This window comes from Gorilla gorilla, chromosome X (genome assembly GCF_029281585.2).
Source record: "Gorilla gorilla gorilla isolate KB3781 chromosome X, NHGRI_mGorGor1-v2.1_pri, whole genome shotgun sequence".
Taxonomy (NCBI): Eukaryota; Metazoa; Chordata; class Mammalia; order Primates; family Hominidae; genus Gorilla; species Gorilla gorilla.
The window spans coordinates 147,315,891-147,331,536 of record NC_073247.2 but is presented as its reverse complement, the minus strand read 5'-3'; the positions used below and the strand labels follow the sequence as shown (position 1 = coordinate 147,331,536).

Below are 15,646 nucleotides of genomic sequence, written 5' to 3'. Positions count from 1 at the left end.
AACAACCCAGAAAATTTGCATAAATCAATTCCAACAGTATTTTTCAACCAACTCACTTTCCTCTTCAACTTAGCATTCTGTCATCTTTGTCATCACAAACTGTTCCTGCATTGGTAAACTCACCAGTGAGATGGAATGACATGAAAAATAAGAAGCCCTGCTTTTCCAATCATCTCTGTCTCCCGAGGAGACAAATGACTTTTCTCTTGGTCTTTGCCCTGAATATTTGGGCAAGTTAAAACTTCTCAACTTCAGGAATTTTCTTCTCACAATTAAAATGGACTCCAATTCTGATAACAAAGACAAGGTTTACTTGCTTTCTTAGGTAACAGAACACCATGACAGCTGAATCACCTTAAACTGTTAAAATATCTTTGTAAAATGATTTTTACAGCTAGCACACCTATAAAGGAGGTTGTTACAATTATAAAGTACACACTAAGAATACATTATATCATTATAAGAATGGAACTGTCTTCCTTCTTGTACCTCCCCTAAAAACTTCCTTCTTGCTTATATTTTCTGACCCTGACACAACTTTTTCCCTGATACTCCAGCAATTTGGCCAGATTTCACTTTTTCTGTGCTTTTCTCACTTGACTTAAGGTACTAATATACTTCAACGCTCAAAGGAGGTATTTTAGTGTTCTGTGTTTTAAATGTATAGTGTAGCTTTAAAATTACTTTTTAAAGAATATCCAGGCTGGGTGCAGTGGCTCACACCTGTAATCCCAACACTTTGGGAGGCCGAGGAGAGAGGATCACTGGAGCCCAGGAGTTCAAGATCAGCCTGGGCAACATAGCGAGACTCCTCTCTCTACAAAAAATTAACATACAAATTAGCCAACCATAGTGGCATGTGTTTGTAGCCCCAAGTGGTAATCGCTTGAACCCAGGAGTTCAAGGCTACAGTGAGCTATGATAACGCCACTACACCCTAGCCTGGGTGTCAGAGCAAGACTCTTTTTAAAAAAAAAAAAAAAAAGAAAAGAAAAACCAGTTCTCTTGGATTCAGTTTTATAAAAGTTACTTCCCCAAGGGCTTTTCTTAGTGTCTTGAACTTGCCAAAATGTGCAAAGCCCATTTTATTTGATTAAATCGGTTCTCTCCCTGAGAACTCTGAATGCTATCATTCTGTTTCGATCTACCAATTTTCCTCCACATGCTTCAGGAGATACTACCAACCAAGACTACATGTATGAAATCTAGCTCACTTGCGTCTTCTATTTTTTAACAAAGATATTAAGAAATTGACCTCCCCCGATATATTGCAGAAATGTATTTAACAGTCTGTGGCCTGCTGCACTGATCTTCAGCAGACAGTTAAAGACTCACGTGATCACATATTTTAACGGAACTGGGCAAAGAAATGATTCAGTTTGATTCCACTGACACAGAGTTCACCATTTTGTTTTACTGACCTCTTTAAATTAATATCTAGTATGAAGTTTTTTAAGCATATAAACAATCATAAGGATCTAGAAAATTTAAAAAATATGCTTATGAAGTTTTCAATTATTACCCCAGGGAATTAGGATAAAATCGTGAAGCAGCACACTTCTCAAAGTTTACTGGAAAACATGATAATATCCAAAGAAATCTGACCTTCACCAGTGGACAGTAACACGTAGAAACCAATAATTTTAGAAGCTTTTCTCCTCCCTCCAAAAGTCAATTGCACTGCTACTGAAGCAGAAACATCTTAGAACTTACTAAACTTGGTCATATCTTAATGTGAAAAGTTTCCTTTCCCAGTCTCAGACTATTTCAACTGCAGCTATCAACTAATACCTATTATCAGGAAAAAAAAACTGCTATTGTGCATATCACACATTCAGTTGGTTACATTTTGGCTCATTTATGGACAGATACACAAAATAATAAAAATTTTTGGCCTTGCAAAAAACATACATGGACAGAAGTGAGACTAAGCCACCTAAGCATTGCAGAAAGTGTTGAACATATGAGATAGCAGAATGGCCATTTATTACGTTCTGAAGATTACACAGCACCTCTTTCCCCAGGACTAATTCTTTTAGGAAAAATTCTTCCATGAGAACACATGGGCACATGGGGGGAACCACACACACTGGGTGGGGCCTGTGAATGGGGGTGGGGGAAGGGAGAGCATCAGGAAGAATAGCTAATGGATGCTGGGCTTAACACATAGGTAATGGGATGATCTATGCATCAAACCACCATGGCACATGTTAACAAACCTGCACATTTTGCACATGTACCCTAGAACTTAAAATAAAACTTAATGAAAATAAATAATTTCAAAAAAAATTGTTATGAGCTACTTTTTACGTGGTAAAAGTAACATGCATTGATTGTTAAAAATCCCAACAAAATACAAAGTTAGTCTGTCTGTTCACCAAACCCTCACTCTCACTCTTCCAAAGAATTGATAGGACTCTGTCATGAACGTTATTAAATTGTTTACAGCAAACAGAATTGACATCAATAAGATGGAGTGGCATTTACCAATGTAACCACTAAGTGTGTGATATAGCACATTAAACACATCCAGGACCTGTTTTCTAAAATTGAAAAGTTGTTTTTTTTGTTTTTGTTTTTGAGACAGGATCTCACTTTGTGGCACAGGCTGGACTGCAGTGGTGTGAACATAGCTAACTTCAGTCTTGTAATCCTGGGCTCAAGTGATCTTCCTACCTCAGCCTCCTGAGAAGCTGGGACTGCAGGCATGTGCCACTATGCCAGGCTAATTTTTTTTTAAATTATTTTTTGTAGAGATAAGGTCTTGCCATGTTTCCTAGGCTGTCTCAAACTCCTGGGCTCAAGTGGTCCTCCCACCTCAGCCTCCCAAAGTGCTGGGATTACAGGTGTGAGCCACCACGTCCGGCCTAAAGTAATTTTTAAGTCACCCTGAATTCCAAGCCTCAATTATTCCACTTTCTGCCTTTCAGTTATACAACTCTCTCCTGTACTTTTTCGGAAGGAGTCCTGGAAATAATCTAGTCTAATCCCTTCATTTAACAGATGAGGAAACTGACACCATAAAAGGTTAAGTGACTTGCCTGGGGTCATGTGTGTAATTAGTGACAGACTCAGGTTAAGAACATGGATCTCTTGCCTTCCAGTCCAGCACTTTTGACAGAGCTACTGAAGTGACAATGATACAGTTTGCCATATTACATGACAGTAGATGGTATGATCTACTAGACTGGATGTACTATGTCCACTTTTTAAAATCTGATTTTATAAAAGTACCTAGCTATAGCCTAAATCTACTTCTAACACACAACTCAAAGGCATCACTATGAAAGGGAGTTTACAATGTTTACGCACCTATGTAAGCTCTTAAGAAAAGTGGAGAGCTTTGCTCTGCATATCGTCAACATCCTCCTTCAAGAAATAAAACAGGAGGGGGTCTCCACTTTCCAATGCCATGGCTATATTAAAGGCTAGATATTCTCCCTGGAATCCTATTGTCCACTGTCTAGTTATGTGGGCTGTCTTTGGCAGAGACAAAAATTCAAAGAGGGACTGGCCCTTCTGATTAAACAGCAGTGCCTCCAGGCAACTTCAGGCCAATTTAAATGAAACCATTTTGGTCTAGAGTTCAGACTAATCAAACACTAAAGGTCATACTCCAGCTCCCACCCTCCTTCCTTCTGCAACTTCTCATCATTATAATAGTATTTTAAAGCATGTTCTGTCATGTCCTCACCCTCAAGTCACACCCTTAATGGAATGATTTCAGTTTACTTCCTCTCCTCCCCCAGGCCTTCAGCTCTCCTGGCTCTGTATCTCTTCTTCCTTTGGTTAACTCATGTTCTAAGGGCTGGCATCAGGAATGGGGAGATACACTCAGAGGGTAGAAGAGACAGTGCAGGGCTTCTGTGGGAAATGATGGGAAATAAGCTTTTACCGACACGTGGAACAGATACTAGAGAGCTCAGAATGGCAGGCTGGTGGGGAGGGTGATATGATAAAACCAACTTTTTTCGAAAGTTAGCAATTGATGTAAGTGGAGACAGGAATTTTGGAAGCACTTGAGAGTCCAGTTAGAAGGCTGGTACAGTGGTCAAAGCATAAAAACATGAGGACCTAGATTAAAGTGATGGCAACAGAAATTGAGTCAAAGGAACACATGTAAGAGAAATTTCAAAGGGATGGCAGATAAGCCAGAGAAGATGGAAGGCAAAAAGAAAAAACAAAGCTGAATAATGACAGAAGAGGTCTGACTGTGAGCTGACAGCAGGACAGACAGCGGAGATGTGTGGAGATGTCCTGCAGTCAGCTGAGATGCCTGAGTGAGAAGCTGAAGATGGTGAAGCATCAGTGTGTGTCAGAATATTTGGAACCACGAATGAAGCAGGATACACTCCCCAAGAGAAAGACTTTGGAAGATAGAGAAAGAATTATCAGAGAGAGGAGTGGAGAAACAGAATATAGGAAGTGATAAGTTTCTGGAAGGAAGAAGCAGTTAGATTCAAATGTAGTCAAGGACAAAGAGGATGAATATTAGTAACTTTGCCCAAGTAGCTCGACAGTAAATCTTAAGACCTTAATAAATCATATTTAGTTTTCTTAACAGTACTATTTTTCAGTTGCACAAACAAAATTGTTTCAAGACTTTTGTTCAATTGCATTCAAATCCTGTGTTTGGCTCCTGGTACTAAGTTCACTGAACTATTTGAGCTACAAGGCAGGATACAGATAATAAAAGAGCAACTGGCATTAATGAGTAGTATAACCAGGGGAAAATGGTTTAAGATATAGAATTCTACTTTTTCTATAAACATCTGGCACATCACCCAAAAGTCTTCATGCAATGTTTCTCTGGTTAAGACCCCATTGACTGACATCTCTACTTCTTCTATAAAATCCACTCTTCTACCCCAGGCCATCTAACTAGACAGGAGGGGGAAAAACCAATGATCTGGCTATGACAGGTGTGTGGCTTGAGGAAAATGGGAGAAGTAGTTGAAATGAGGACCACACCAGCAGATAAGGCTCAGGCTGATACACAAAACTCTGCAAAGGCATGATGGTAATCCAGACCTTTTTAAAAACCATGTCTACCTCCTCCAGAGGCTGTGGATTAGAAAAAACAAATGGCTACTGTGGAGTACACTGAATATCCTTCTTTTCCTCATAAGAAAAGCATTTATCAGGAGATTGGTAAAGTGAAGACGGCATATCAGTTTTTAGTGGCTATTATTAATAGATAGCCAAGGACTACCCTGCTGCTTTTACAAACCTACCACTATTCCTATAGGGCCTCCTCAGCCTAGGCCACCAGTTCACATCCTCCAGTCCTCAACTATCTCATACTCCATCAACTGAGAGTCTCAACAACTCTATATCTGTCACCAGTAGGGGCATAACTGTGGGACATCAAAGGCAAAAGTGTTATACAAACATACGCACCACAATACTCACCCAGCAATAGTCAGAGAAATATTAGAAATAATAACACTAGCAGTAATAATTTTCATTCATTGAGTGCTTGCTACAATACCAAGCACTATTACATTAAAAGCAGCTATAAATAACAGCATGATAATTATGTTTAAAAAATGATGGCTCTAGGACATGCATCATAATGAGAAAATACCAGTGAGAAGTTATCAAAAGGAATGTTCTGTCACAATTGATAGGAGAAGTGAAGTGGTTAATCACTGAATAGACTAGAACAGAGACAGACCTGGGTTACTACTGGCTGTGTTACTTAACCTCTCTGGGCCCTGGTTCCCTTATCTATAAAAAGAGTATAATAATAGTACCTAGTAATCCAGTACACAGACTGACTAGGAAGAGAAACTAAATAAACATTTTACATTCATTGGCACATTGCCCTGTACCTAAGCATTACTCAATAAATGTCAGCTGCTATTATTTGAAGGCTATTTCATGATTGTTCATTATTACAAGGAAGCAAATATAAGTCAAATCATATCTGCAATACATGGATATTTTATACAAGCTAGATAACACCTTTGACTATAAGATGGGATTTAGGAGGATCCAAAATTAGGGCTATAAAGTGGTCCTACCTCTTATAGATGGTATTCATCAGCATATCTATAAATCCACCCAGCCTCAGAATTAGACATTGGTGCTTATTCCTTAAATGGGAGCCATTATAGTTACCAAAAAATAACAATTAATCACTCCTGTAACCTCCACTAGGAGGATTAAGTTTTGAGAAAGTTAACGACTGTCAGAAGTAAGAATCCTAGGAGCCCTCCAGTCATGTGGCCTCTCCCTCCTTTTAACGCCACTGATGACTTGCCATGATATAAGACAAGGGCTCCGCTGGGGAACATCAAGAAAGCTTTCAAAAACAGCAGTGATACAAATTCCCCTTTGTTAAGTTTTACACTATGACAAACTAGAGTATTTCTCCTTTATCCTACACTTCCTAAAGAATGCTGCTCCTGAGAATTCTTGGGCAAAGTAGCTATGTAAATCAAACAAGGGACATGTTACATATTTCTAATAACACTGAAAGTATGAAACATTTAGCACTACTGGTGAGCACATATTATAAGCAGAATTCTGAATTACTGCAGTTACATTCATTCACATACATATTCCATTATACTTAGCCCAGGAAAAGACTTCTAATCCAACCAGTTGGATCACCAACTGCATCCAAAAGACTAAGCAACCAAACTGGCTTTCAATACAAATAAAAATGGGATGCTTTCATATTTTGCCCCACGGGCAAGGGTTATCAAGCCATCAACTCTGAACTGTATGATAACCTTTCATGCACAAATGAGTCTTTTATTGCGGTGGGGGGGGGCGGGTGTTCATTTTAAACGGAACTTCCAGAGAAAGGATCCTCCTTCAGAAACAATTCCTAGGATATGAACATCATAAAATATCTTAAGAAAGAAGATACACAAACACTGCTAATAGAAATATAGTGCAAATTCCACATATGGAATTTCAAATTTTCAACTCACCACATTGAAAAAGTAAAAAGAAACAAGTTAGATTAATAATTTACTTAATATATCCAAAATATTATATTTTACACTGTCTGTTGCAGCACCCACTGACAGACTAGCCACCTTTCAAGTGCTCAATAACCATACGTGGCTAAGTGGATGCTATGCTGAACCGTGTAAATGTAGCCAATCTATGAATAGGAGTAACTGGCATATGTGAAGAGCCACGCCTACCTCCACTGCCACCTCAGCCCCTCACCCTCTCTGCTGGAGCCTTTACAGTGTCCCCACCCCTCATGGAACCAAAGTCCACACCCAGTTGTGAGGAAGAAGAGAGAGAATATGTTTTTAACAAATCAAGTTGGAAACTTAAACCCATTTCCCATTAGAAACAATGATAAACACAATAGGTCTATTGCTAAGTGACATGAAGGGTTAAAAAGGTTCCTGGGAGGAAGGTCTGGGAACATAATCACCACTTCCAACATTGTATCCAGGAGATAATGTGTTCCAAGCTCCCAATACACAGTTACAAAGGGACTGCCTGGGTCTCTCATTTACACTCTTTCGGTAAAAGGCAACCGGGAGGAGGCCATGTTTACAAAGAGTTTTTCATTTAAGGACTTAAATGAAACATGTAGTTTCCTTTCTTCACTGCCCTTCTCACTCCCATAAGGAGGGTCCTTCAATCCTACCCTTCTCTAGAAAACACATTTCTTCCTGAGATGTGGAACCACTGTCATATTTTTTCACTCTGTGAAACTGAGAACCCTGTGTTCTAAATTATAATTATCTTCCCAAAGCAAAGGCAAACTGAAAAGAAAAAATATCTGCCCTTTCCTTACCTGTGCCCTGCCCTTCACCATCTCCCTACCCCCACCCCAATCCCAACCATAAGGCCAAAAGCTCTCAAGCAGCAAGCAACAAAACTAGGCAATTTCAACTACAACTTATGGGTCTCCCTAGCCTTTTATTCTCCCCTCCCTTTAGCTCACTTAAAAGGTAATTATAACCAAACAAGCATATAGACAACAAGCTTTGTCCTATTTCTCTTCAATTCTACCTAAGAGCTCTGCATCCCAGAAGAAATGTACAAAATCTAGCTTACAAGTTTCAAAGCCTTTCTGTGGTCCAGTCTTAACTAGTTATAGTCTTGAGACACACCAGATTCTCAGAGTCCTGTGCATCCTCCTCCCTCACCTCCAATTCTCTGGTTAAGAGTCCACTGCTCTTTACATTTCCCATATCCTAAGCCACCTTCTCTAGTCAGCTTTTTCCAGTGACTATCCTCAAGACCTTTAATGACTAGGACCATGTCTTTTACTATTCTGGTCCCTCCTTAGGCCAGATCTTTCTGGTTTCACCTTAGGCCCCTATAACAGAGCCTGGTGCAGAGGAGATGCTCAAGAAGTATATGGTAAATGAATGCCTAGACTGCCGTAGTGTCAACCCACTGTTACACTTGTCTTTTGGAAACACCATTTTGATCATGTCACTACAATGGTGATAAAAGTCAGAACGGTAATTACATGCAGGGGAGAGATGGATTGCAGAAAGATGCAAGAGGCATTTTCCTGGTTGATGGAAACGTTATATATCTTGGCCTGGGATGGTGGTTACATGAATGTATAAATATAAAAATGCATCAAGTCATTAGGATTCATGTATTTTCTATATATGAATTATACTTCGATAAAAAAGAAAAAAGAGAAATATATACACTTATCTTGTAAAAAATACAATAAGATTCTACCATATTATAAACTTGAACCTATATGAAAATGCTAGTTGTAATAAACATTAAATATATCAAATTGTTAATAGTGATTACTCTATGGGGAAGAGTACCGGGATGAGGTAAGCTTTGACATGAAGGAAATGAGTAGCTCTGACACTTAACATATTGCTTGAAACCTTTTTTCCATTTGTTGAGTACATATTAAAATCTAAACACCCCCTTAGGTACTAGGGATACAAATACCTAGAAGTTCAAACATTTGCCCTTCAAGAGCTCACACTAGGGAAGTCAACATGAACACTAATAGTCCCCATATAACATGCTAAATGCTATATAGTTAAGGTGTGGACAACATGTTAAAGGATCACAGAGGAAGTTGTTATACTGCTTGGAGTAGGGAAAAAGCAGACGGACAAAATGACTTTTGAAAACATAGAATAAAGAACTGAGGTATGTCAGGCCAACCAGTGTGTCCCAGGCAGAGGGAATAACATTTACAATGGCACAGAAGCAACTGCCATAGTGTGTTTGGAGAGGAGGACCTAATTTTTCATTGTGGGTGAAGCCTGAGGTCCATGAGAAGAGAAGAGAGGGCGCAGAGACATGGTAAGACAGGGCCAGATCATGAACGGCCGTGGAGGCCAGGCCAAGAAATTTACTTTTATTGGGAAATGTAATGGAGTGCCACTGAAGGATTTTTTTTTCATAGGGGAATGACTTTATTTTATTTAAAGAATGATCAATCTGAGGGCAATGACGGGAAGGAATCAGTGGAGAGCAAGACTGGAAGTAGGGAGAACAACTGAGTGGCTGCTTGCAAGTGAGAAATGATGAAGGTAGAACGAGGAGCAAATAAGAATGAATGGATACAAGAGAGGTTGGGGATACAGAACAGACAGACCTCCACAGTTTTGTCAGGCATCTTCCCTAGTCATCTTACAGCTGGTCCTTAGTCTGAAGATTGTATTGCCCAGAGGTCTAGTCTTCTACTGTTGACTCTCCCCTTTTCTTATTTCAAAATAATTATTGCTGCATGCCACAAATGGCCAGTAAAGGAAGGTGGATAAGAAAGCAAGATCATGGGAGAGGCAATTCGTTGTAAAAGTCAATGCACTGCCTGTGTGGCATTTTGAGTTTTAAAAGCATCTTTCATTGTCTAAGATTGCTCTCACAGGCCATGTTGCTACTATTTCACTGATAAGCTCTTCCATAGCTTCTTAACCACAATGAAAGGCTTCCATAAAAGTCACTCCTTTTGCAAATAAGATCTATAAAATATATTCATGGGCATATGAAAAAGTTATGTCTTAGCTAAAATTCTAAAAAATGCCTGTAACACATATCATTTTAAAAGCTTAAATTACTTCCTAAATCTGTAAGCCAAAATTTTGCTATTTTCTGATACATGTTGTCAAAGGCATGCAGACACCAGTAAGCAAAGCTAGCTACAGGATGGGAAAAGGCAACACTCAGGGAAAATTTTACTTTTTCAAATGTATGTCTTCAAATTACAGACTTAGGATATTTCTTTGAAACATTATCATTTCCTATTTATAAAAATCTTCTGGCCAGTATTTTATACATGTGTTTCAACTATTTCTAGAAAAGTAACTCCATTTTATGTTTAAAAAGATAATTTCCTTCAACAAAAAAGAAATAATTTTAAGTAGCTTCCAACATAAAACTATTTTGAATACCTTTGTTAATATATACCCTACTCTAATGGCTTACTTTCTTTCAAAGTAATAGTAGTGACAAGCCTGCCTCTTCTATTCACTAAATAAAAGGAAATTATGATTCATAGCAAAACAAAACATACAAGACAGCAGAACCTCAGCCAAGACTAAAAACAACAATTATACCAAAAAATCCCAAAACATTAACACTTTTAAAAACCACATACTAGTTTTATAAGGATACATTAGACATTTTTAAATGTTAAACAGGGTTTCATACTAGCTGTGTACACTGAAGATACCATGGTATAAAGGTGGGGTCAACACACTTGTAACACTATGCATAAAACTTGTCTAGAAAGCAACATAACAGATGTAGCACATGATGCTTACATTTCGTACGCTTTTTATATGGTACTTAAGTCAAACTTAATTCTATCCATGCAAACCGGGACTGCAAGTAACAGGTATGACTAATTTTAAAAGAGCACACAGCTATATAGTAAGGAGTATGCAGTAAAACGTTCCGAAGTCTTTGGTGAAATACTATATTCACATATTCAACAGTATACATTAGTGAAAATTTTCAGTCACAGTAACTTTTCACAAGATTTATTGTCGGATCTTGTAAGTGGATATACTGGGAAGAGTTGCATGCCTATTAAGAAAAAAATCTTCCAACCAAATGCACAACTCATGTCTGTTATAACACCAATAGAAACAAACCTTCAAGTAGAAAATAAAGTTCATTTTAGTGTTTAGACTTGGATACAACCAAGACCTAAGAAATAAGCAGTTACTGTGAAAAAAGAGAAACAATGGCGCTCAAACCTTAGAGAAATAAAAAAAAAAATACACTCATATTCTGCAAAAGTATAAGCTACCAATAAAATCCTAGCCAACATCACTTTGCTGAAAAGACCTCAGACTCCTAATGAGAGTGAAGTTTTTAAGTAGGAACTAAGGTGCCCGCTGACAATCAAAGAAAGACCTATTTGATAATCAGTGTGACAGAAAACAGACATTTATGGCTCCCAGCTATTAGCAAGTGAAAGACTAGACTAAATTTTAAGAAAAAAAAATCACCAGATGTTCTAAAATTTCAGACCTTCCAAGCTGGTTAGATCCTAAAAGCAAAAGAACAAATAGTTACCACATGCTGAGGAGGGTTGGAGGCAGGCTGGCAGGAGAGTGATTGAAGAGAGACTCGGAAAAAGAAAATGCTACCAAAATATGGCATATTATTAATTCAGGTATAGAAAGCAAAATGACAAGAACATCATTAAGATCATTAACCTTTTTCTAGAACATGTAGTTATCACCTAAGAGTAAAATGAAAAACTTTGGAAAGATAGGCTAAGAAGAAGATAACCAACGATTAATAATTAAACATATTACAAAAAGTATCTTCCCATATATCTGACCTACATAACGAAAAAAAATCAAACTCAACTTGGAAACATGCTTTTTGCTTTAGGAAAAAAATGTAGTATATAAGATGGCAGGATAAAAAGAGCTATCTGATGAAATTTCCACTAAAAACAAAATCCAACTTTTCCTGTCCGTTCCATAGAACTATCTGGAGCCTTTAAAATAGCATGGATAAATTACACAGCCATTAAAAATTTTAAGTATGAAGGCTATGTGGCGACCTGGAATAATTCATGGGATAAAAATTGGTATAAAAAGCAGAATACAAAGTAATATGTGCACTGTAATCACAATGCTAGGTTAAAAGATGTAATGATGGTTGTTAAGAATGAGGTTTATTTCTTTTCCCAAGTTTCTGTAAATACTGTTTTGATAAGTTTTACAGATGGAAAACTATCTTTAAACAATCCTTCTTGGCATATGGAAAAATGATAAATAGGTTGTTCCCTTTCTTTTTTTTTTTTTTGATGACAGAGTTTCACTTTCTTGCCCAGGCTGGAGTGCAGTGGCATGGTCTTGGCTCACTGCAACCTCCCACTCCCGGGTTCAAGCAATTCTCACGCCTCAGCCTCCCGCGTAGCTGGGATTACAGGCGCCCGCCACCACATCCGGCCGTTTTTTGTTTTTTGTTTTTTTTTTGTATTTTAGTAAAGACGGGGTTTCACCATGTTGCCCAGGCTGGTCTCAAACTCCTGAGCTCAGGCAATCCGCCCATCTCGACCTCCCAAAGTGCTAGGATTACAGGCCTGAGCCACCACACCTGGCCAATAAGTTGTTCCTTTAAGGAAAAGAAGGCACACTGCTTTGTGGTTTATCTTTTTTACTACTTCGAATTAAGGAGCATGTCTTCAAATGGCCACACCTACAAATGGTCGGTTCTTATCTGTATTAGCAGTCGAAGAGTGTAGACATTCAGACCTAGGATGTATAAACATCTCCTTTTCTATGTGGAAAAAAATGATCACATCCTTTTGGGAAAACTGACATTTTTAAAAAGCTTACGGCATTTTGAAAGATGTCTACTCGTTCCACTTTTCTAAATGGATAGAATCACAAACTGAAAACAAAGTATCGAAAAAAGAACAGTTTTAAGGGGAACCTACTAATTAAACAGTTAACCGAAGCTACGAGTTACAAAATTAGTTTCTCTTTGGTTTCCTTATGCTTGAAGGAACACTCTTTGGCCAACTATTCAGCTTGGTAGGTTCCATTCATTAAAACACCTCACTCTACAGAAACGGATCACAACACATCCAGACTGCGTCTCCCTAGCACTATTACGATTATTCTGAGGAAAAAAGAAAAGCCTAACAAAAGACGTCAAGGATTGTGGTAGTATTTTTAAAATTTCAATATGCAAGCAGGACTCTTATGCAGGTTGATTTAACAGTTTAAATTCCATTTTATCTGGCCACTGCAGGCAAACCAGCAGTTCTTTATCTCCTTACCATAGGAACATAAATTACCCCACAGAGACCGTCCTCCCTACTTTTCTCCTGTAGGTCAGAATCAAATCATCGAACTTGACTATTACAAATGCTCACATTTGAGTCCTCCCCTTCCTTTCTTTCTTGTCCCTGGATTAATTCCTACGTGGCTAGCACAAACCTAATTTATGATGTAAATAGGTAGAGCGGATCCCTAAAAAGCTCTGCCCCTGTGGGTTCGCACTTGGCACGTCCCCCTCCGTGTCGTTGCTTTGCTGGAATTTCCAATGAAACAGTAACAGTAGCTAAGGTAACTGAGAGCGGGGCTGAACCTGGCCAATTCCGGAGCAGAAACGCAAAGACTTTCTCCGGGTCTGGGGGTGGGGAGACTGGCGTCGCGGACAGATTTCCGATTGGGCGGGGGTGGTGAGAGGCCAACGAGTGCAAAGGCGGTTGTCTGGTCTTTGAAGGCCGGCGGCTGGCTCTGCCACGCTCTCAGCAGGAAGGGGAGGGGACCAGGAGGAAGAGGGGGAGAAGGAGGAGATGCAGCGAAGAGCCCAAGGAGGGGGAGGAAGACCGGGGGAGGAAGGAGGGGCCAGAGGAGGAGCCCAGGCTCCGGGAAAGCCCGCGCGCCCGGCCGGCAGGACCTCGGGGCGGAGTCGCAGGCTCCGCCCGGCCCCCCGGCCGCGGCCGCACCCTCGCGCGGTGCGCCTCGAAGGGGCGGGCCCGCCTCGCAGCCTCCCTCCGGGTTTCGGGCCCTCCTTCCCCGCTCCTCCCTCCCCTCCCTTCTTTCCATCTCAGCAGCGCCCTCAGTCTCCCTCTCGCAGGCTCATACAAAAGCAAAATGTCCGCCATGTTCCGAGGCGGCTGCGGTTGTCGCGCCACGAGCTCGGCCCTCCTGCGGTTTCTCCCCGGGGCTGCTCCTCCCCGGTCCCCTCTCCCCGACCCCAGGCGCGACAGCTACTCCGAAGCCGCCGACGGCACCACTCCGCCCGCCCTCTGCGCCCCCCCACCGCCGCCCGCCCCGCCGGGCGACGCAGGACCGCCTCGGGCGGGGGCAGGGGGGTAAGCAGCCCCCGCCGACTTGCTCCCGCTTCCCGCCTGTACCCCCACCCATAGCCCCTTTACCTTGATGCAGTACGGGGGTTCGTCGTAGGTGACCAGCATGTACCTGTCTCCGCGGCTGGCCGGGTCCCGGGCGCGCAGCTGCGGGGCAAGGGATGACGGAGGGGGTCGCGTAGGAAAGGAGGGGGGAGGGCGATACAAACGTTACAGAAGCACCTCAATCCACACCCTGAAATCCCTCGGGAGCTCTCCCCATCTCTCCCCTCCCCTCCCTTTACCTTCAAGAATAACTCCACAGCGCCTTTGGCAATGTCCAAATAGGAGGTGCCCAGGTCAGTGCGCTGGTTCATAGAGGCGGACGTGTCTATGAGGAACAGCAGGATGGGCATCTTTCCCCGCACTCCTGCCTCCGCTCCCCACTCTCCCGGCCCTCTTGCCCTCACTGCCGCGTACGGCCACCTGAACCCTCAACTCTCGCAGAGCCGGGGGGCAAGGAGCAAGAGGAAGAGGGGGAGACGGGACGGGACGGATGGGACCGCTCCTGGCCTCCTCTTTCTGCAGCCCCACCGCCTCTCCCTCCAAGGGAACTTGAAAGTGTGAGCGTGTGTAGCCCTCGGGGCCCTCCCCCTTCCTCTCTTCTGCTGCCACCACTACTGCCGCTGCCAGGACTACTGCCTAAGCATCCGTCCGCGCTCACTAGAGCGCTCGCCCCAGACTGAGCGCCGTCTCTGTTCACTGACAACTTCTGTCTGCTCACCTACCATCGGCACCATGTGACCAGAACCCATGCCATTGGCTGCCAATTATGTGGTATTTGCATATTCATTAGATGACAGGACTGGGGGAGGGACTTGGGCGAACCCTGGGAGTTGAAGTTTGAACCCAGGCAGAGGGTAAGGGGAAGTGTTACGGACCCTCGCTAGGATTCTCCTTTAAAGGACTTGGAAGCAGTTCGAATGATTAGTTCGGGTGGTTTAGATGGATTTTTCTGTCGCTCTTCAAAGATGGTGATTCGAAAAGAAGAGTGAATTTGAGCAACAGTTGTACAGAAGTACAGAAGCAGATGCTTGGACAGTTTGCACAGAAAATTCTTCACTAACTGCAATCGATCAATCCTGCCAGTGGCGAAGACGAAAATATTTCAGAAGCAGCAAACTTCTTTCCTGGCAGGACGTACTCACATTCCTTTAGATCCCTCCCCCGTCTTGATCAGTATTTGTGAGTTGGTTGCTGGCCTTGCATTCCACATATATCTACTTAGAAAGGAAACTAAAGCTTAAACACAGTTACAGTTACCTAAACTGGCCTTTTGTATGCACAAGCTTCTTCAGTTTCACTAAGCTCTTTGAAACATTGGCCTGCCTGTGATAATTCCACCAC

At 41.4% G+C, this 15,646-nt stretch overlaps 1 protein-coding gene across 12 annotated transcripts in view; it reads right to left on the bottom strand.

Annotated features, from left to right (window-relative positions):
* INTS6L (integrator complex subunit 6 like) overlaps window positions 1-15,060 on the bottom strand; it is a 61,872-nt gene extending 46,812 nt beyond the window's left edge. For 3 of the 12 annotated variants that reach the window (XM_055376053.2, XM_019019757.4, XM_031006071.3), the window contains exons 1-2: window positions 14,545-15,045; window positions 14,330-14,407 (exon numbers count right to left, since the gene is read on the bottom strand). In XM_055376053.2, the coding sequence (XP_055232028.1) occupies window positions 14,330-14,407; window positions 14,545-14,655 (189 nt within the window). In that variant the 5' untranslated portion in view covers window positions 14,656-15,045. Of the gene's footprint in view, window positions 1-14,329; window positions 14,408-14,544 lie in introns of all 12 variants that reach the window. The other 9 variants (XM_031006073.3, XM_055376055.2, XM_031006074.3 and 6 more) reach the window with 5 other exon arrangements.
* Window positions 15,061-15,646: the final 586 nt, after the last annotated feature.